This window comes from Ursus arctos, unplaced genomic scaffold, assembly GCF_023065955.2.
Source record: "Ursus arctos isolate Adak ecotype North America unplaced genomic scaffold, UrsArc2.0 scaffold_16, whole genome shotgun sequence".
In the NCBI taxonomy this organism is placed as follows: domain Eukaryota; kingdom Metazoa; phylum Chordata; class Mammalia; order Carnivora; family Ursidae; genus Ursus; species Ursus arctos.
In genome coordinates, this window is record NW_026622830.1 from 41,801,824 (window position 1) to 41,823,124 (window position 21,301).

The 21,301-nt window shown below is 42.0% G+C and overlaps 1 protein-coding gene across 2 annotated transcripts in view; it reads left to right on the top strand.

Annotated features, from left to right (window-relative positions):
* SEC23B (SEC23 homolog B, COPII coat complex component) overlaps positions 1 to 20,119 on the top strand; it is a 41,219-nt gene extending 21,100 nt beyond the window's left edge. For both annotated transcript variants that reach the window (XM_026502967.4, XM_026502968.4), the window contains exons 13-20: positions 267 to 373; positions 1,696 to 1,849; positions 4,020 to 4,097; positions 7,054 to 7,215; positions 8,536 to 8,622; positions 10,879 to 11,034; positions 11,400 to 11,465; positions 18,996 to 20,119. In XM_026502967.4, coding sequence (XP_026358752.1) covers positions 267 to 373; positions 1,696 to 1,849; positions 4,020 to 4,097; positions 7,054 to 7,215; positions 8,536 to 8,622; positions 10,879 to 11,034; positions 11,400 to 11,465; positions 18,996 to 19,085 — 900 coding nt within the window. In that variant the 3' untranslated portion in view covers positions 19,086 to 20,119. The remainder of the gene's footprint in view (positions 1 to 266; positions 374 to 1,695; positions 1,850 to 4,019; positions 4,098 to 7,053; positions 7,216 to 8,535; positions 8,623 to 10,878; positions 11,035 to 11,399; positions 11,466 to 18,995) is intronic.
* The last annotated feature ends 1,182 nt before the right edge of the window (positions 20,120 to 21,301 follow it).

Below are 21,301 nucleotides of genomic sequence, written 5' to 3' on the forward strand. Positions count from 1 at the left end.
GTTTTTCGTCCCTAAACACTTTAGCTGCATATCATTAACTTGAATTTAGTATTAATCTGAATACGGTTCCTTTTTTTTTTTTTTTTTTTTTGAGGTAAGAGTTATGTACAGTGAAATGCCCAGATTTTAAGTGTACCATTCAGAATGCGTCAAGAACCGTGCTGTCACCACTGTGTCAGTCCTTTTAGGAAGAGTACAGTGGGCTCTGTGACTGTGTTTGAGTCGTGCCTGTAACAGTAACCAGGTGTGTGGCCTGTTGCCTGCAGCACAACGCCCCAGTCCCCCAAGGAGGCAGAGGCGCCATCCAGTTCGTCACGCAGTACCAACACTCCAGCACCCAGAGACGCATCCGCGTGACCACCATTGCCAGAAAGTGAGCAGTCCCAGTTGCCTTTCTGTTGAGCCCCTGATGTTTTTCATGTCTGTTAGTTTATCTTTGTAATTCCGTTGAATGGTTCTCATCAATCCTGACTGGCTCATTTGATCAGAGAAGGAGGAGGAAGAGGCATTGCTGGCTAACCTAGTAAGGCCTACAGGCACTTGCCTAGAAGAATCCTCTTTCAGTAGGAATATGTTCATTAAATATTAATTTTCATTATTATTAGATAAGTAACCCATAAATACATCCTCCTTGTGAAAGATTCAAATAGCTCATAGGTGTGTAAAGAATGGGTCTCCTTACCCACTCTCCCCAGAGGTGAAATGCTATTACTGCACCAGTGTTTATCTTCACGGGCCCATTTCCATGGAGTACCAGCTGCTACATACCAGCTGCTCCTTCACTCTAATGGCCACACAGCATTGCATGGTTTGTGTGGGATGTGTCACTCCTCTCTTAAAGGAATTTCACGTCCTACCTTCCTTCCAGCAGTGCTGCATCCATGTGTTTAGGTCTTTGTGTACACTCAGTATTTCTTTCCAGCCACTTCATAGAAGTAGAATTTTGTATCCTGCAAAACTACTCTTCTAGGAAGTTAATTTGTATTCTTCCCAATAGTGTAAAGAGAGTGTCCTGTTTTCTCATTAATGATGAATATTATCAATCATTAACATGCCGATATAGAGCAGTTGGCCACTTTTATATGTATTTTTCTGTTTATTAATGGGTTGAACACTTTTCATGTTTATTGGCCATGTGTATTTCTTCTGTGATAGCTTTTGCCCATTTTGTAAAACCTATTTCTTTTTCTTATTCATTGATTTGCAGGGACTTTGTATGTATTCTGGATACATTGTTTGTTGTTCCTATCTACTCCTGGTCTGTCTGTTGTCTTTCAGCTTTGTTCATAGTGTGTTTATTTGTCTAGAAAACTTTCATATATGTGCTAATTCTTTCTGCCATGGATATGATGCGGAAAGTCATTTTGTGAATTTGTAAACATACAGATTTTTGCAAGATTGACCTAGAGGAAGGAACTGGAAGTACTTAGGTACTTTTCGGGTATCTATTCTCATGGTAAGTCGTAGAACACTGGAAGTTCTCTGTAATTTTTCCTTTGCTCTTAAAGCCTTCAGAGATCACATGAGGGTAAATGAAAACATGTGTAAAACTCCTGTGATTCGTTACTGACGTTGCAGTTTGACTCTGTGTCGCCTTAGATGAAAGAGCAGGACTTAGGTTTCTTCATCTTAATGGAAAGCTGACTTTCTGGTCTCTCCCGAATGTAAGTGTGGCACTGATTCTGGAATTATCAGTTGGGCAGATGCGCAGAGCCAGCTCAGGCACATAGAGGCAGCATTTGACCAGGAGGCCGCAGCAGTCTTGATGGCTCGGCTGGGAGTGTTCCGCGCGGAGTCGGAGGAGGGGCCCGATGTGCTCCGCTGGCTGGACCGACAGCTCATCCGACTGGTGAGTTGGCAACTGTGGCACCAACTTCAGTCGTAATCTCTGTTCTGTGTCTGAGAAGAGAACACTAGCACATACACCTTTCATTTCATACAGTCAGTCAACAAACACTTTGCGTTGCTTACCTTATCCCAAACACTGGACATCCTGGGAGAGACGTAAGAGAAGTGTTACACATGCATTTTCCCCCCTCGAGGGCTTACGTTACCATTGGGAAGAAACAACGTGCATAGGACATTTGGAGAAGGATGCAAATCTGTGTACCGTAAGGGTTGATTTAGATGAGTCCCTGTGGGTGCTGTGGTTCTCTATTTTCCTTCCAGGTTTTTTTTTTAGCAATAGGGGTCCATGGCCCAGTGAGTGTAGAGATGCTTCATGTGTTATTCTGAGTCTAATCAGGAGAGATAAACCACACAATTATTTAAACAGGGAAAGCATGAACAAGCTTGTGGGACATGGCTGTGCATTTCAGCTTATGCTGGACACCTGGAGAGACCATGGGAGCACAGGTTGTATGGTAGGGAGAAGCAGTGAAGGTGCAGCTTAATTGTAGAATGCTTCATTTTATTTATGAATTTATTTTAATTTTTATTGTTAAAGTGTGGTTAACAAACAATGTAATTTTATTTTTTATTTTTTTTTTTTAAAGATTTTGTTATTTATTTGACAGAGAGAGACAGCCAGCGAGAGAGGGAACACAAGCAGGGGGAGTGGGAGAGGAAGAAGCAGGCTCCTAGCGGAGGAGCCTGATGTGGGGCTCGATCCCATAACGCTGGGATCACGCCCTGAGCCGAAGGCAGACACTTAACCGCTGTGCCACCCAGGCGCCCCCAAACAATGTAATTTTAGCTTCAGGTACACGACAGTGATTTAACAATTCTGTTGGAATGCCTTGATTTGAAAGTTAAGTCACTGCTTAGGTGTGATCCTTAAGCAGGGGCGTGCCATCAGCATGATGCTTGTGTTTACATTTACCATTACCATATGAGATAAACTGGAAGGTGAAAAGCTACTGATAGGGAGACCAGTGGAGGATTCTGGAGGCTCAAGAGAGCTGAGACCAGGGTGGTGGTAGGACAGTCAGAGGGGAGGGCAAGTTTGGAGTCACGACGTATGCTGAAAGAATTGATAAAGCTTGCTTAAACTGTGGAATCAAAAACCAAAAAATCAGCATTGACTCAAGTTTTGAGTGTGGGTGACTGCAAGGATGCTGGAGAGGTAAGACAGAGCTGGAAGATGGGAAAGGGTGGAGGGAGGTGTAATTTAATTTTTAAGTATAAATAGTTGAATTTACTCATGAACTTGTGAAGGTACATCTGAGGGAAGCTCTCCTGTAGCTGGGTGGAAGTCCCTACAGGGGCTGAGGTCAGAGGCAACACTGGACAGGGGTGGGGGCAGGGAGGCGGATTTGGATGACGTCAGTCTGGCTCTCCTGTTACTTGTAGCCGAAGCAGTAAGGATGGGAGCATGGGGGCAAGAACTAGCCTCTGAGGAGCCCACAGTTAGGACATAGGGAGATGAAGGGCTGTGGGACGAGACAGGGAAGGATCCGTTGGAGAGGAGAAATAAGAAGGTACTATGTTAGCGGCTGGAGGAGAATGTCACAGACTTTGGGGAGCCACTTGACCTGTGATGCTGGAGAGTCCAGAAAGGTGAGAGCAATACCAGGTCATCGGACTTGGGAGGAGAGGGTAACTGTCAGAGATGGGCTTTCTTTCAGTGGTGGAAGGTCCAATTCTCCAGTGGCCAGCGGAGATGTGTGAAACAAAGAGGAAATAAAAGCAGAAGAGAAAATGTTGTTCAGAAACTTATCTTTGAAAGAGGGAAGAAAATTGAGCTGTAGTGTCGCAGACTTAGGGGCTTTTCCTATGGAAGAGGCGCCTGAGACGGCTCCTCGAGCCACTGGCTGGTCAGAGCAGTGCTGCGGCAGCATCGCCTGAGAGCTGGTTAGAAATGCAGGATCTCTCCAGATCTGCGGAGTCAGAATCTGTGGTTAGCAGCACCCTGGGTGACGGGTCTTCCCGGCTGTGCTCGAGAAGCGCTGGCCCGGGACCCTCCATCAGTCAGACTGGAGACTGGAATGTAGCTCTCCTACTGCAGGGATTCTTCCGGGTGACACTGACTTGACTCTTCTCTCTCTCTTTTTTTTCTTTTTGCTCTCTTCTTTCAACAGTGTCAGAAGTTTGGACAGTATAACAAAGAAGACCCCACCTCTTTTAGGTTATCAGATTCCTTCTCTCTGTATCCTCAGGTAAGTAACAGGTGTCTTTTAAATAACTATCGAAGAATAAATTGTGATAGAACTAGAACACACTGCTCTCAGGCTAAAGTGAAGACTTGGTGGATTTTGAGGCTCCATCTATGGGTGATGAAGGTTGTTCGGTTCAGGACAGATGCTGTGTGTGCGAGACAGTGCCTTGGCCCTACAGAAGACAGAGATGACATGTGGAGAGGAGAGAGTGGCTCCCCAACGCCCATGAAGAGGCAACACAGGGCCAGGCCATTGCTGAAGGCCGCAGCAAAATCTCTTCATTTGTAGAGGTTCTGGGTAGGCAGCTCCCTCGGCAGCCACTCAAGAAAGTGAAGCACACGTGAAGGTGAACGTAACAAAATGAGGCCTCAGATAATGAGAAATATTTAATGATACGTGTGTAGTGACGGTGCCGATCGTACCTGGGAGTCAGCGGTAATAAGCAGCTCCTGTAAATAGCCGCACTGTGCACCATCTGGACGTTTGGGAGCCGTGGGACAGTGAAAGGAGGGAGAGGAGTGGACACAGCATGAAGCCGCTGTCAGGGGTCTGTGTATTTACCTCTCCTGACGTCCCTCCTCATCTGTAAATGAGGATGCTGGAGCTGGGCTCCGTGCGTGGTTGTGAGGATGGCAAGCTGAGGCGGAGAGAGTGTCGACTGCAGGGCCAGGCGCCCGGTAAGCACTTGGTCGGTGTGGCCCGCTCCGCAGCTGGGGCCCACGACTCTCAGGTGGCCCCTTTACGTTCGCGACTTTCCCAGAACCGGAAGCAGAGCCAGCTCTTTTCCCTTCCCTCAGAGATGCCTTACTGAGGAATAAGTAGAGAGCAGCGAACTTTCATTTTTAAGTAAATCTGTGAGCACTCTGATATCCCAGTAGGTATTATTCTTTTGATTACTCAGTTTGGAAAGTGGACACAGTTCAGTCATGAACTTGTGTAGCTTGAGCTCTCAGGGTTGTAAAGGGGCCTTAGGAGGTCACGTCACTTGACCCCCGGCCCAGAGCAGGGCTCTGTGGTCCCTGCCGCCGGCCCCCGTGGCCTGTGCTAGGGCAGTCGAGGCTGCCCAGTGTGGAGGGCGCCCCGGACCTGCCAGAGTCCGAGCGGAGTTCCAGCACTGGCTCTGCCACTGCTGATCCTGGAGGAGGTCCTGAACCCCCATGGATGTTGGTTTCCTCTTTACAAGGAAGGAGTGGGTCTGGAGAAATGGTTTGCAGCTTTAAGGTTGGGGACTCCTTTCTCGGAGAGGACCCCCTCAGAAGCCAGCACATAGGCAGATAGACTTGCAGCTGCTCTGGTTGTGCCCACGCGCCACCCTTACCACCAGTGCTGCCAGAGCACCCTCCACCACCCCCCATCCTGGGCCCAAAGGATCTGCTGAGACCGAAGAGCTCCATCGAAATGAGGTGGTTTGTAAGATTCCTTTTGTGGAGGCATCTAGGTTAGAGGTCAAGCGCCCAGGGGCCTCTGAAGCCTGATGCCTGGAATAAAGTGATTCTGCCCCTCAGTGTGAGTGGCCTTGGGCAAGTTGCCTACCGCAGTTTGCTCACCCATAAACTAGGGGCGGTAATAGAACCTGCTCCGTGGGTATATTTGAAGAACTAAATCATTCTTTCAAGTGCTTTGTGCCTTGCACACGGGATATATTGAATATGAGCCACGATTATTATGTAGGAACCAATGATTCAATATTTGGACTCTCAGGAAGCTTTATACTTCAAGACAGTTCATCTTCATCTTTCTGCCACCCTTTTTTCCCAGCATGGGGCTTGAACTCATGATCTTGAGATCAAGACCTGAGCTGAGATCAAGAGTTGGACCCTTGGGGTGCCTGGGTGGTTCAGTCACTGAAGTGTCTGCCTTTGGCTCAGGTCATAATCCCAGGGTCCTGGAATCAAGCCCCGCATCAGGCTCCCTGCTCAGCAGAAAACCTCCCTCTCTCTCGGCCTGCCACTCCCCCTGTCTGTGCATGCTCACGCTCTCTTTCTCTGTCAAATAAATAAATAAAATCTTAAAAAAAAAAAAAAAGAGTTGAATGAGCAACCCAGGTGCCTCGTTTTATTTTATTTTTATTTCTATTTTTTAAGTATTGGCACCTCTTTAGAGTGAGCTAAAATTCCACCATGCACCTTCTGACCTCGGTAAAGAACACACCTGTCCAACCTCCTGTCTTATCCCTCTCTTCCTCCACCACTGATTCCAACTCACCAGCCTGAGTCCTGAGCCCTCCAGCCTCTCATCTGTGACTGCAGCTGGAGTCCCCTCCCTCTGGCCACCTCGTGCACATCTTTCAGACCCCAGTGGCTTGGGAAGCTTCCTGCTGCCCCTACATCCCTACCTCATCCTACTAGTACTTTCTTGTATCATGCTCACACTTTTTATTGTGGCTGTCTGGAGTGTGGCTTTTCCTTAGAGCACCGTGGCCTCTCTAGAGCAGATGTTCTGTCTGTAACCTGGCCCAGTGGCTCCAGAAATAAATACTTCTTTGTACTGTATGGTGCTAACTGAACATAATTTCAAAAAATAATAAATAAATAAATGCTACTTTGCCTTTCCCCTTTCATGTGGAAGCTTTAACATACCCACAGGGCCCCTCCCCCTTTCTTAAAAATAATGTTTGTAATTGTGGTGAAAAACACATAACATAAATTTTACCATCTTAACCATTTTTCAGTGTACAGTTCAGTAGTTTTCAGTATATTCACATTATTAGGCAACAGACCTCCAGAACTTTTTTATCCTGCAAAACTGCAACTCTGTACTTATTAAACAACAGCGTCCCGTTTCCCTCTTCCTCCAGGCCCTGGTACTACCATTGTACTTTCTGCTTACGTGAACTCAGAGGCCTTTGTCTGAAAGCCTGGCTTCTCTTTCAGAGACCTAAGGCAAGTCCACTGTCTCGGTGTCTAAGAAAGTTACAGCTGTATGCATTCATCTTTTTTTTTCTTTGTAAATGCAGTTCATGTTCCATCTTAGAAGATCTCCATTTCTCCAAGTGTTTAACAACAGTCCTGACGAGTCGTCCTATTACAGACACCATTTTGCCCGACAGGATCTAACCCAGTCCCTCATCATGATCCAGCCCATTCTGTACTCCTATTCGTTCCATGGGCCGCCAGAGGTGAGGTTTTCGTGAATGCTTTTGTCAGAATTGGAATCGCCTAAAACGGGTTGTTTTTTTTTTCTAGCAAGTTTACTCTTAGAGCAAAGCTGTAAAAAAAAAAAAAAAGAAAACTTTGAGTCTTTATAGTAGTCTAACATTATTTCTGAGTATTAAAAAATACACATAGGAGGAAGTCACAGGACATATAAAGAAAGCTATTATCTGTGGAAGGCAGGATTACATATAAAAAAAACTTATAAAAATACATAGGTACTTTTTTTTTTTTAATTACTTTGGCCCAGTAATTCCATGTCTTGTGCCTGAAGGAAATCCTCTTACATACAGAAAAAGCTTCGTTCAAAGAAAAAGTAAAATGAACTATTATAATAGAAGATTGGAATACAATCCAAGTGTTTAATAGTAGGAAAATAAGTAATCTAAGAAATATTTACAAAGTTTATGTAATGTGATAAAATATTAAAATGTCACATGGAGGGGCACCTGGCTGGCTCAGTTGGTAGAATAGGCGACCCTTTATCCTAGGGTTATGAGTTTGAGCCCCACATTGGGCGTAGAGATTACTTAAAATTAAAACTTAAAAAAAAAAAGACCAGTATTGAATTTAATTATTTTAAAAAGGGAGAACCTGGCTGGCTCAGTCAGCCGAGCATGGGACTCTTGATCTCTGGGTCATGAGTTCAAGCCCCTCTTTGAGTATAGATGTTACTAAAAAAAGTAAAGTTATGTGAAAAAAATCAAAATAGAAACTTTCCTAAATTATGTATTTTTTAGCATACAGGAATTTTAAAAACTGTGTGAAAATAAATGATGAATATTTGTTGGACTTGGGTACAAATTTTCAGATTTTCCTTAAGTAATTACTTTTATTATTGAAATAGAAATAATAAGATGTATTTCGTAGTAAACTTTGAAAACTCCTATTTTAAAAGCTGTTCTTTTTCATATAGGCATCGTTATTCTCAGTCATCTACAGCCATAGATTTGAGAGAATTTGTCTCCAATAGATAAAATACATTTCTAACACAAAACTGAGAATGTTTGGAATTATCTCTGGTTCCTGGAGCAAAAGATGTCCTTAATCTCTCTTCCCAGTTGATGAGTGATTATTTGGAGCCTCTTTCTAATACAAAGTTGATACTTAGAACTGCTGGGTCAGGGAGCAGAAAGCAGGAGTTTCCTTAAAGATGGAGAGATTGTGCCGGGTGCCATTTGTAAGCAGCCTTGTAGCTGTTGTGTAGACACCCTGGGTGTGGGGTTGGAGTGGTCGCCATGTGGGGACAGGGACCAGACCAACGCCATCTCTCCCTTCTTCTTCAGCCAGTACTCTTGGACAGCAGCAGCATTCTAGCTGACAGAATTTTGCTGATGGATACTTTCTTCCAAATTGTTATTTATCTTGGTGAGGTAAGAAGATATTAATTTCTTTCCTTACTGTTGTTTTGGCTTTCTTTTTATTAATTTAGGTTTTTATGACATTTGACATAGTTTGGGCTTGGAAGACCCACTGTTTATTAGAATGAGTACAGCCATAAAATCTTTTTTTCAGGTCCCTGAGGTATTCGTATATTTAGTAATTTTAATTATATTTGCTGTAAGTAAATCTCAGGTGGTCCTTTTAAATCACTCTAACTTAACTGCTTTTCAAGTTGTCAGACAAGGTCACTATACTTTCCCTCAGTCGACTCTTGACACACCCTGCTGTCCTTTTGGAGTTACGTTAGAGTTACTAGTAAACAATAAGTTTGGGGACGCCTGGGTGACTCAGTCAGTTAAGCATGTACCTTTCGCTTGGGTCATGATCCCAGAGTCGTGGGATTGAGTCCTGCATCGGGCTCCTTGCTCAGCAGGGAGCCTGCTTCTTCCTCTGCCTGCAGCTCCCCCTGCTTGTGCTCTCTCTCCTTTCTCTCTCACTCTGACAAATAAATAAATAAAATCTTTAAAAACAAAACAAAAAAAACCCCAGCATGTTTGGGATTAAAGTTTTTCTTTGATGAAATAACATGGCACCCTGACCCTTACACTGGTCTGTGGATCTGTAGAATGACTGTGGATGGCTTTCAGTGGGGAGTCCTTTCTTCCTCAGAGGGGTTTCCTAAGAAAGGGAATGGCTCCTCTGAAGAAAATCCTTTAACTGAGCGTTATGTTCATTGGTAAATTCTTTTCCTTCTGTTGTCCGTTCTTTACCTTCAATAAATTGCTTTGGTGATCGACTTGACTTCCTAGTGTCTGTACATTAGATGTGATTTCAAAAGTCCTTCAAAGGTATACCTTGTATTTCAGAATTCCCTTAATAACTTAGGATGAATTAGTTTTGTGATACTAATATGCATTTTATAGTTTTTAACTTTTTTCAGCATATTAACACCAGCTCTGCTAGCCACTTGCCCATTGAGTGACCAGCTGCTGTTCCCACTGGTTCCTATAGGAGCAGTAATCATGATGTAGGTTTCTGTGCCTTCAGCTCAGCCCTTAAAGACATTCTGACCACAACCCCATCCTGTTCGTTCACACATTTATTGTGTACCATCTGTGTGCATGCAAGTGATGGGTTCTAAAGACAAAGACGGTGACATGGTTCTCACTCTCCAAAAGCCCCAAGTCTGCTTGTTGCGGGTGTTCTGATGAACTCTTGGACTCAAATAAGCTTTTGGGCATTTCCTCATTGCCACCAGTCAGTCAGAAATTAAGACCTGGAAACTCTGAGAAGGGGAGAGCAGGCTGCAAAAGGAAGCATTTAAAGAGAATCCTCCTCCTGGTATCAGACTAACAGTTCTGTTTTTAAAACCCATTGATTACTTGTTACATCCTCCTCCATTTCCCCTCTCCACTGTTTTCTGTTTTAGTATCTCCTAAATAACACGTGGAAGCACTTCAGATTATTTATAAAGCTATATTAATCAGTCAGCGAACATTTCTTGATTTCCTGTGTGCACAAGGCATTTTCTAGAGCTGTTGCCAATGGGGATAAAAGAGGGGGAGACACAGTGTCAGCTGAGGTGGGGAGATTGGCTTTACTGTCCACACTAGTATATTGCCTTCTCCTTGCCTAATGAACACCCAGTGCGTTGATTCTTGCAGCTTTTCTCTCCCCCACCAAGAGTATCCCAACTCAGACCCCAGGGGAGTTGGGGATGAGTCTGTGTGAGACTAGGCACTGGAGTTGGGCGTAGAGGTGTGCCCCTAGGGAAGAGAAAGGGGAATGGATTCAACGTGGGAAGCCAACAAATCCCTTTCCCTACCACCTGGAAGGACGTGGGAGGCTGGACCCATTGATGGCAGTGGAAGTGGAAAGGCAGGGTGGCTCCTTAGGACAGCTGTTCCCTAGGTGTTTTTAGCTAGTTGGTATGTACAGTTAGAAGGGGAAGAGGTGTGACTGATGGCTCTGATATTTCTGGGAGAACTGTGTAGGTGGGGGTGTCCTGGCTGCACCTCTTTGCTTACTCATACTTATCCTACCCTGCTCCCCTTTGCTACCCGCTGCAACTCATCATTCTTGACATGACTTCTTCCTTGGAAACAAGTTCTGGGTGGTGGTGGGAGTGCCAAGACAGAGCCAGTCTTGTCAGGAGTGTCAAGACAGAGCCAGAATGTCAAGAGTGTCAGGGAAGACTATTGTTTCAGTGTTTCCACAATGGTTTTGATTGGTTTGTTTTGGTGCAGACCATAGCGCAGTGGCGGAAAGCTGGGTACCAGGACATGCCTGAGTATGAAAACTTCAAGCACCTCCTGCAGGCACCACTGGATGACGCCCAGGAGATTCTGCAAGCACGCTTCCCAATGCCACGTTACATTAACACGGAGCATGGAGGCAGCCAGGTGAGCGAGCAGAATTCTGGCTCTCGTGTTTTGGTGGTTTCATAATGTAAATGGCTGTAAATCCCAACAGTGTGGTTAATATTTTATGTGGTGACATAAATTGACATTCAGGCAAACTTCCAAATATGACTTCTCACATGAGTGGTAAAAATATGTTAATGTGAAAGTAGAGGATTGCCAGAATAAAACATGCAGTTCATGCTTCAGGAGCCCTAATAAATGGAGAGTCGTTGGCTTACACTAAAGAAATGGGTGCCATTGTGTAGAAAAATACTAATTTAACAAGAAATGTGGTAAAAACTTTTTTTCCTACTACACCAATATTAATGTCACTTGTAATCTTTAAATTTCTTGTGTTTTTAAAGGCTCGATTCCTTTTGTCCAAAGTGAACCCATCTCAGACACACAATAACCTGTATGCCTGGGGACAGGTAAGAAATCGTCAGGTATCGGGGCGCCTGGGTGGCTCAGTCGTTAAGCGTCTGCCTTCAGCTCAGGGCGTGATCCCAGAGTCCTGGGATCAAGTCCCACATCGGGCTTCTCCGCTGGGAGCCTGCTTCTTCCTCTCCCACTCCCCCTGCTTGTGTTCCCTCTCTCGCTGGCTGTCTCTCTGTCACATAAGTAAATAAAATCCTTAAAAAAAGAAAGAAAGAGAGGGAGGGAGGGAGGGAGGGAGGGAGGGAGGAAGGAAGGAAGGAAGGAAGGAAGGAAGGAAGGAAGGAAGGAAGGAAGGAAGGAAGGAAGGAATTGTCAGGTATCTGGGGAGGAGGCCAGGCTCCTTTTTAAAAAACGTTACCAAAAGGATCCCTTTTGGCCTTAGAGACAGAATAACACAGGTATTTTGATGGGGGGAGAAAAACCTTTCGGTAACATGGCTGAGGCGGGAGGGGCCGCCGGGTGCAGATCCCTGCTGCACTACACAGCCTAATCTGACAGATGCGGGCCAGAGGGCAGAACTCTGTAGCGTGACCTGCATTTGGCTCTCTTCATAGACACAGCAACGTCTCCCCAAACCCCCTCCTGCCCCCTGCCCCCCCCTCCTTTCTCTCCCAGGGGTGTGGGGCAAAAACATCTGCTCACCACTGGCTCTGTACTCCTCACTTTTCAGTCTCTGTCTCCTTTATCTGATTATTCCCAACATTTATGTGTCTCTCAAGTCTTTTCTTTCACTGTTTTCTTATAACATTTTTGAAAATTAAACTTTCTTTTGAGGTAATTGTGAATTTACAAGCAGTTGTTAGAAATAATACAGAGAGATTCCTGTGCTCTTCACCTCGTGTCCCCCAGTGGGAACATCTTGCACGACCGTAATGTATTATCAGTCAGGATATTGTCGTTGATATGGTCCAGATACACATTTCCATCACCACAGGGATCTGTCATTTGCCCTTGTATAGTCACTCTCACTTCCCCCCTGCCTCCACCTCTTCCTTAACACCCAGCAGCTGCTGCCATGTTCTCCACTTCTATGATTTTGTCAAGAATATTATGTATGTGAAATCCTGTGGTACGTAACCTTTGGGGACTGGCTTTTTTTCCCTCAGCATGATTGTCTAGAGATTCATCCGGGTTGTTGCATGAATCAGCAATTTGTGGGGGGTAATCAGAAGGGGGAATGAACCGTGAGAAACTATGGACTCTGGGAAACAAACTGAGGGCTTCAGAGGGGAGGGGGGTGGGGGAATGGGATAGACTGGTGATGGGTAGTAAGGAAGGCACGTATTGCATGGTGCACTGGGTGTTATACGCAACTAATGAATCATGGAACATTGCATCAAAAACTAAGGATGTACTGTATGGTGACAAACATAACATAATAAAAAATTATTTAAATTAAAAAAAAATAACCAGCAGTTTGTTTCTTTGTACTTGCCAAGTAGTATTCCGTCGTATTGATGTATTGTAGTTGTTATCGATGTACTGTAGTTGTTTAATCATTGACCCGTTGAAGGACATCTGGATTGTTCACAGTTCCTGGCTATTAGGAATAAAACTGCTGGGGCGCCTGGGTGGCACAGCGGTTAAGCGTCTGCCTTCGGCTCAGGGCGTGATCCCGGCATTGTGGGATCGAGCCCCACATCAGGCTCTTCCGCTTTGAGCCTGCTTCTTCCTCTCCCACTCCCCCTGCTTGTGTTCCCTCTCGCTGGCTGTCTCTATCTCTGTCGAATAAATAAATAAAAATCTTTAAAAAAAAAAAAAACTGCTATAAATAGTCATGTACAGGTTTCTCATGAACATAAGTCTTCCTTTCTCCAAGATAAGTGCCCAGGAGTACATTTGTTCAGTGGTATGGTAGTCACATGGTTAGTCTAAGAAACTGCCATATTGTTTTGCAGAGTGGACTGCCTCCTTCTGCATCCCCACTAGCAATGTATGAGTGATCCATTTTCTCTGCATCCTTGCCAACATTTGGTATTGTCATTATTTTGGTTTTAGCTATTCTAATAGGTGTATAGTGGTATATAACATTGTAGGTTTAAATTACATTTTCTTAATGGCTAATGATGCTGAGCCTCTTTTCATGTACTTTTCCATCTGTATATTTTCTTCAGTGAAATCTTTTGTCCATCTTATAATTGGATTATTGCTTTTTTACTGTTGAGTTTTGAGTTCTTTATATGCTGTACATTCTAGCCTTTTGTCAAATATGTAATTTGTAAATATTTTCTCTCACTTCTAGCTTGTCTGTACATCCTCTTCACAGGGTCTTTTGCAGAGCAAAAATGTTTAATTTTTATGAAGTCCACTTTTTCAATTTTTCCTTTTATGGATTGTGCTTTCGGTGCCAAGTCTGCGAACCGTCTGTGTAGCCCTAGGTCCCAAAGATCTCCCATGTTTGTCTAATTTTACATTTCCATTTCAGTCTGTGATCCATTTTGAGTTAATTTTTGTATAAGATGTGAGGCTTAGTTTTATTTTTTGAATATAGATGTCTAATTGCTCCAGCACCATTTGTTGAAAAGGCCGTCTTGCTTCCATTGAATTACTTTTGCATCTTTGTCGAAGGTTAGTTGGTCATATTCGTGTGAGTCCATTTCTGGGTTTTCTGCTCTGTTATGTTGATCTCTGTTTCTGTCCCTGTACCAATACCACAGTCTTGATTACTGTAGCTGTATAGTAAGTCTTCAAATCAGGTAGACTGATTTCTCCCAACTTCTTTTTCAAAATTGTCTTAGCTATTCCAGTTCCTTTGCTTCTACATAAGAATTTTAGAATAATCTTGTTTATGTCTTTAAAAACTCTTGCTGGGATTTTGATAAGAATTACATCAATCTTCTGTACAGTCTGGGGAGAATTGACATCTTTACAATGTTGAGCCTTCCGATCTATGAACTCAGTTTGTCTCTCCGTTCTGTTTTGATTTCTTTCTTTAGTGTTGAATACACGTGTTCACTTTTTTTTTTTAAGGGACTGTGAGTGGTATTGTAGTTTTGATATCAGTGCCCCAGTGTTCATTGCTAGTATATAGAAATGCAATTGATTTTTGTATATTTATCTTATATCATGTGGCTTTCCTGAGTCACTACTTCTGGGAGGTTTTGTTTTTGTTTTTTTTTTTAGATTCTTTGGGATTTTCAACATAGGTAATCATATCATCTACAAATAGAAACAGCTTATTGTTTCCTTTCCAGTGTGACTACCTTTATTTCCTTTTCTTGTCTTGTTGTCTTTCTTTTTTCAGTTTCATTGATTTCTGTTGTAATCTTTATTTTCTTCTGCTTGCTTTAAGTTTATTTAGAAATGTTGCTTAGGGGGCGCCTGGGTGGCATAGCGGTTAAGCATCTGCCTTCGGCTCAGGGAGTGATCCCGGCGATCTGGGATCGAGCCCCACATCAGGCTCTTCTGCTATGAGCCTGCTTCTTCCTCTCCCATTCCCCCTGCTTGTGTTCCCTCTCTTGCTGGCTGTCTCTATCTCTGTCGAATAAATAAATAAAATCTTAAAAGAAAAAAAAAAAAAAAAGAAAGAAAGAAATGTTGCTTAGTTTCCAAGTATTAGGAGATTTAATTGTTTGTTGATTATTGATTTTATTTTTATTTTTATTCCATTATGGTTGGAGAATACACTTTGTATGATTTCAGTTCTTTCAAATTTGAAGTTCGTTTTATGGCCCAGGCTATGGTCTGTCTTGGCATATGTTCCATGGTCACCTGAATATGTATTCTGTCGGATAGAGTGTTCTGTAAATGTCTTTTAGATCGTGTTAATGGTGTTGTTGAGTTCTTACATACTTCTGCTGATTGCCCTGTCAGTTTATGAGACAGGGTGTTGATGTTTCTAACTCTAATCATGAGTTTGTCTATTTCTCTTTTGAGTTCTGTCAGTTTTTATTCATGTTTTGTAACTCTGTTGTTTGTTGCATACACATTTAGGATTGCTGTGTTGGTAGGTTGACTTTATATCATATAATTTCTTCTTCTGTTTCCGGTCATTTTGTTTGCATTGATGTCTGCTTTATCTGACATTGATAAAGCTCACTCTTTTATTTTTCATGCAAAAGATATTGTTTGCATGTTATATTTCTTGCCATTCTTTACCTTTCAACCTGTTTCTAATATATTTGAAATGAATTTCTTATAAATTTCTTGTAAACAGCACATAGTCACATCGTGGTTTTTAATCTACTCTCCTAAACTCCAAACTGGTGTGTTTGGACCATTTATATTTAATGTAATTATTGATACATTAGGGCTTAAGTCTGTCATTTTATTTTTTGTTTTCTATTTGCTTTCTCTGCTTTTTGTTTCTCTGTTTTCTTTTTTCTGCCTTCCTGTGGGTTACTTGAACATTTCTTAGAATTCCATTTTAACTTGTTTATAATGTTTTTGAGCGTTATCTCTTTGTGTAGCTTTTAGTGGTTACTCCCAGTTGTAGATAGTATTTTATTACCTTATATATGTATAGCTTATCACAGTTGACTGGAATCTTTTTGCCCAGTTCAAGTGATGTATGGAAAATGTAATCACTAAGGGTATACTGTATGGTGACTAACATAACATGATAAAACATTATTTAAAAAAAAGAAGAAAACGTAATCACTGGGGTGCTTGGGTGGCTCAGATGGTTAAGCGTCTGCCTTTGGCCCAGATCATGATCTCTGGGTCCTGGGATCAAGCCCCACATTGGGCTCTCTGCTCAGCAGAGAGTCTGCTTCTCCCTCTCCCCTTGCTCATCCTCTCTCTGTCTCTCTCTCTATCTCTGTCTGAAATGAATATATAAAATCTTAAAAAAAAAAAAAACTTACTCCCCTTTATATTCCTTTATCTTACCCTATTTATAATTGTGTTAAATATTTTTTCTACATGGATTAGTCAGTGTTATAGTTTTTCTTCAACCATCAAGCATAATTTATAAATCTCAAGAGAAGATGCAAGTCCTATTATATTTATTCATATTTTTGTTTACTGTGTTCTTTATTCCTTCTTGATATTACAGGGTTCCTTCTTTATCATTTCCTTTCTGTTTAGAGATCTTCCTTTAGCCATTCTTTTAGGTCTCCTGATGATAGATTCTTAGTTTTCTTTCATTTGAGAATCCTGATTTCTCCTTCATTCATGCAGGGTATTTTCTCTAGCTATAGGATACTGGTGGCAGTCCTTTTCTTTAGGCATCTGAAAAATATTTTTGCCACTTCTCTCGGCTTCTATGGTTCCTGATGAGATACTCATTGTCATTATTGTTTTCCCTCTGTAGGTAAGATGTCATTTTTCTCTGGCTGCTTTCAAGATTGTTTCTTTGTTAATACTAATTTTCAAAAGACTAAGTACCATGTGTTTGGTGTGAATTTCTGTGGCTTTAGCCTTTTTAGAATTCCAGTTATCAGCCATTATTCTTTGAATAGTTTTTCAGCCCATCCTCTTTTTCCTTTCTCTCTGGGACTCCAGTGACATGCATATCAGGTCTTTTGTAGTTCCACAGGTCCCTGGTGCCCTGTTCACTTTTTTCCCACCTATTTTCTGTTTTTCAATTGGGTAATTTCTATGATTTTACCTTCCAGTTCACTGATTATTGTCTCTGTTCCTTTTTTGCTGTTGAATTCATACACCAAGCTTTTTATTTGTTTCTGTATTTTTCAGTTTTAAAACTTTCCTTTGGTTCTTTATGTCTACTTCTTTCCTGAGACATTCTTTGCTGAGGCTTTCTGTTTTTTCATTTGTTTCAGGTGTGTTTGTAATTGCTCATTGAAGCTGCTTTGAAGTCTTTGTCAGATAATTCTAACACTACTGTCAATTTGGTGTTAACACCTCCTGACTGTTTTTCATTCACTTTGAGAACTTGGCTGTTGGTATGACAAGTGATTTTTGATTGAAATGTGAACATTTTCATATTTGTTATGAGACCGTGGACCTATTTAAATTGGCTGTTTTAGCTGGCTTTTAGTCATGCTGCTCTGGGTGGGAAGTGGGGAAAGACATTGTTTCATTACTGCCAGATAGCAAACCAGGCTTTCCATTGGCCTCTTGACACCTGGGTGGGGGACAATTCATTGTTACTGTTGGGTGGGAATGGGTGTTCCAGCTCCCCACCTAGTCTCCACCGTAGAAATGGCCTTGTTAGTGTTGGCTGGTAGTGAAAGTGCTGGCTCTCTGCTAGGCTGCTTCTGATAACCCAATGCAGGGGGCACAGAAGACATCTTGTTACTGCCAGGTCTGGCTGGACGTATAGGCTCCCCAAATGGTGTCTACTGATACATGGCAATTAGGGAGACGTCCCCCTGGCCATTGGGGAGGAAATTCCCAATGACATACTTGACCATCTCTGAGAGCATCCTGGTGGGGCTGTTGGGGTCCCTTGTTACTATCTTGTGAGGGTGGCAGTCTAAGGTGCTCACTCAGCCTTTGCTGGTTTGGGTGGGGTCACAGTTTTTGGTGTCATCTTTGTGGAGTTATTATCTAACATTTTCTGTCTTGCTGGGCTACACTGGTCCTTCAGCTAGAGAAAGTTGGCTTTCTCTATGTTTTTGTCTGTGTCCAGTGATTATCTGCCAGCCTTTTCAGCTCCAGGTCTGGGATGTATGAGGCAAAAAGGAAACCCAAGGAACCTACCACTGTGTTGTTCTTGGGATCCAGAGCCCCTGGTTGTCTGCTCTCTTCTCTCCATCTTTCAGAGTCGTCTTATGTTTGTTTTTATAAAATGTCCAGGGTTTCTAGTTGTACTTAGTGGAAGGGATAGCAAAAAGCACAGGTACTCCTTCTTCCCGGAAGGCATCTTCTTATAAAATTTTAATTATGCTTATATTTTCCTAATAGTACAGTATCACTTTGAAAAATTTGAATATGTTAAAGAAAAGATTAAGAAAGAAAATTAACATTACTTACAATGCCACTATCTAGAGTTAAGTATTTCCAGCTTCTTTGTCGGTAATATAAAATGTGTATATTGTATATATTTTTACTTATTTTTTACAAATTTGGGATCTTACTAGAAATCAAGATTTCTATTCAGTTCTTTTTCACTTCACATTACATAAATCATGAACATTTTCTGATAGGATGAATATCCATCTTTTCAGTGCAGATCCTGATCCACTCATTTGTAAATATACCACCATACAAGCTTCTGTTTTAAGCAGGGTATGAAGAGCATTGGGTTAGGTGCTGGCATACTGATGGGGAAGGTGAGACACAGGGTGTGTGGCCTCTGGGAGCTCATGCTTGGTGGGCAGTCAGACCCCGGGCAAGTCATCAGAACTACGGAGAGGATTAAAGCAGAAGGGCATACACCCGAACTGTCTAGTGGCAGGGATGGCCAATCTCAGTGGGCAGGAGAAGGGTTTTGTGAGGAAATTATGCTTCAGTTGATAGAATAGTGAGCCAGGCAGAGGAGGGCAGTGGCGGGAGTCCTCCTAGCAGAGGGGGTAACACTGTGAATGTTCTGAGGTGGTGAGAGGGCCCTTAATAATTCATGAATTCTAACCAGCTTTTAAGGTACGTGCCAGTAAATCTTTACCGTTAAATTTCAGGAAACCGGAGCACCCATCCTAACTGATGACGTCAGCCTGCAGGTGTTCATGGATCATTTGAAGAAGCTGGCTGTCTCCAGCGCTTGTTAAGCTGGAAGGTGTGGGCAGAACATTGAAGAACGCATTCGATTTTGTTCACAATTGCTGATAACGGCTTAAAAACATTCCTTTCACCTTTCTTGTGGGTTTTAATAAATAATCAAAGGAAGCATTGTACGTAACTCTTTAGATTATAATTTATTTGTATTCCTTATTTGTTCCCCTTTTCCTGCATCATGAAATTGCAAGGTCATAAATGTTTTGGTACTTGTAGATGTTTATATGCTTTTTTGTATACTAACTTTACAGTTATATAAAATCAGAAGTAATGTATTTTAGCAACTTACCGAGATGAAAATCATAATGATCAGAAAGGAAATAAATCTGGATAAAGAGAACACTGGCTAAAATAATGCTAATACAAATTTGATTTCCTGAAGTCTCTGTGTGTATGTGTGTGTTTTTAGTGACTCCCCCAAGAGATATTTCCTGAACTTAATCCTCATTTTCTGTCTAAATGTTAACCGAAGGAAAGCTTGAAATATGTGAAACTTTATCGTCAAGCAGAGTTGTCTGGAGTGCGCTGTCCCTAACTCACAGATAAACGGCCCAGCCCAGGTAGCCATAAAGAGTGGCTGATGGGCATCAGTGGCCCTAACAGAGTGACAACACATTTATCTTGGGCATCAAGTAAAATAACTTTAACAGGTACTGTTTTTTAAGCAAAGTAATATATGCATGGTTTTAAAAAAAACAAAACAATGTATCCTAAAGAGCTTTATAATAACAGTTCCCTCTACTCCCTGAGCCTAGACCTACTCTTCAGAGGTGACCGGTTTTATCCTTTCCTTTCAGGTTTCTTGTTGCTGAATCAGTGTTAGCCAATGTCTCTCAATTCCATTTTCCAGAATGTGGACCTTTCTGTGTACCATCCAGTTTTGATTGGCTATATCTTTATTTTAGTATTATCAAGGTTGGTAAAATTTACGTTCTGGCCTGTAACGGTAGTTACGTCTTTTGTCTCAAAGTTCATTCCGAAAGTTGAAAACTAATAAAGATTATTTACGCAGTTGTAATAATGTAAACATTGTCCGTGTTCATTTCTCTTCAAGGTAGTATTACATTTCTCTTCAAGGGTTTGCTGTCTCAGTCCCTCCACCGCTTGAAGGAAAACATTCCTACTGACAAAATCAGTCACTCATATTCTAGCATTCTACAGGTTGGTTTGCTGCTTTTTTGCATCATAACTTGGTATATTTGTTGTTGTTTCCCTGGAGTTTCTACTTTTGAGGGGGGAGAAGAATTTGTTTTCTCTTCAGAAATTTGAATTTCTTATTCTGAATGAAGTCCATTCTTTAGAGATCACTGATCTCCCCTTTAATCACAGGCCGATTGCTATGAGGAGTCATCCAGGAATTTCTTTTGTTTGGATGCCTGGGTTAGTTCTACAATGCCTAAGTCATCTGCTATCTTAAGTTACATGGGAGATAATTCACCGAATCTATTCTGTCTTCATACTTGACAGCTTTGCTGCGTATAAAATTCTAGGCCCAAAATAATTTTTTCTCAGAACTTTGGAGATATTTTTTCATTCATTTGACAAATAATTTTTCAGCATTTGTTATGTACGGAGTGTCTTACAGATATGGAATGTAGCCAATAAAACAAAAATTTCTGCCCTGGTGTAGCTTATGTTCTAGTTAGGGAAGACCAACAATTAAAAAAAATTAGGAAAATTATGTAATTTATTAGAAGGTACTGAGTCCTATGTAGAAAAACAAAGCTGGAAACTCCTACCAATTGGATGTTGGACCATCTGGACTGATTCTTCTCTATATTTTGAATTTTTATTACAGCCTTTTGCCTTTGGTGCTTTCTGGGGGCATTTCATATCTTAAGGTGTTTAACACATTTTAAATGCCAAGGGCTTTTATTTTGTATACATTTTCCATTGAATATTTTTTTTGTTTTTTGGATTTTTTTTTTTTTAAATTAGCTCCATGCTCAGCGTGGAGCCCAACAAGGGGTTTGAACTCATGACCCTGAGATCAAGGCCTGAACAGAGATCAAAAGTCAGACACTTAACTGACTGAGCCACCCAGGTGCCCCATCGATATAATTTCTAACTGAGATACATCATACAGAAGAGCACAGGAAACTGGATAGAGATTAAGGTTGAACTATTCCACCTTGGGCCTTTCCATTTCCAATTAACAGAAGGTGGAATGTGATAGACCCATCTTGCACTGGTGTTCTCTTCTGTGACG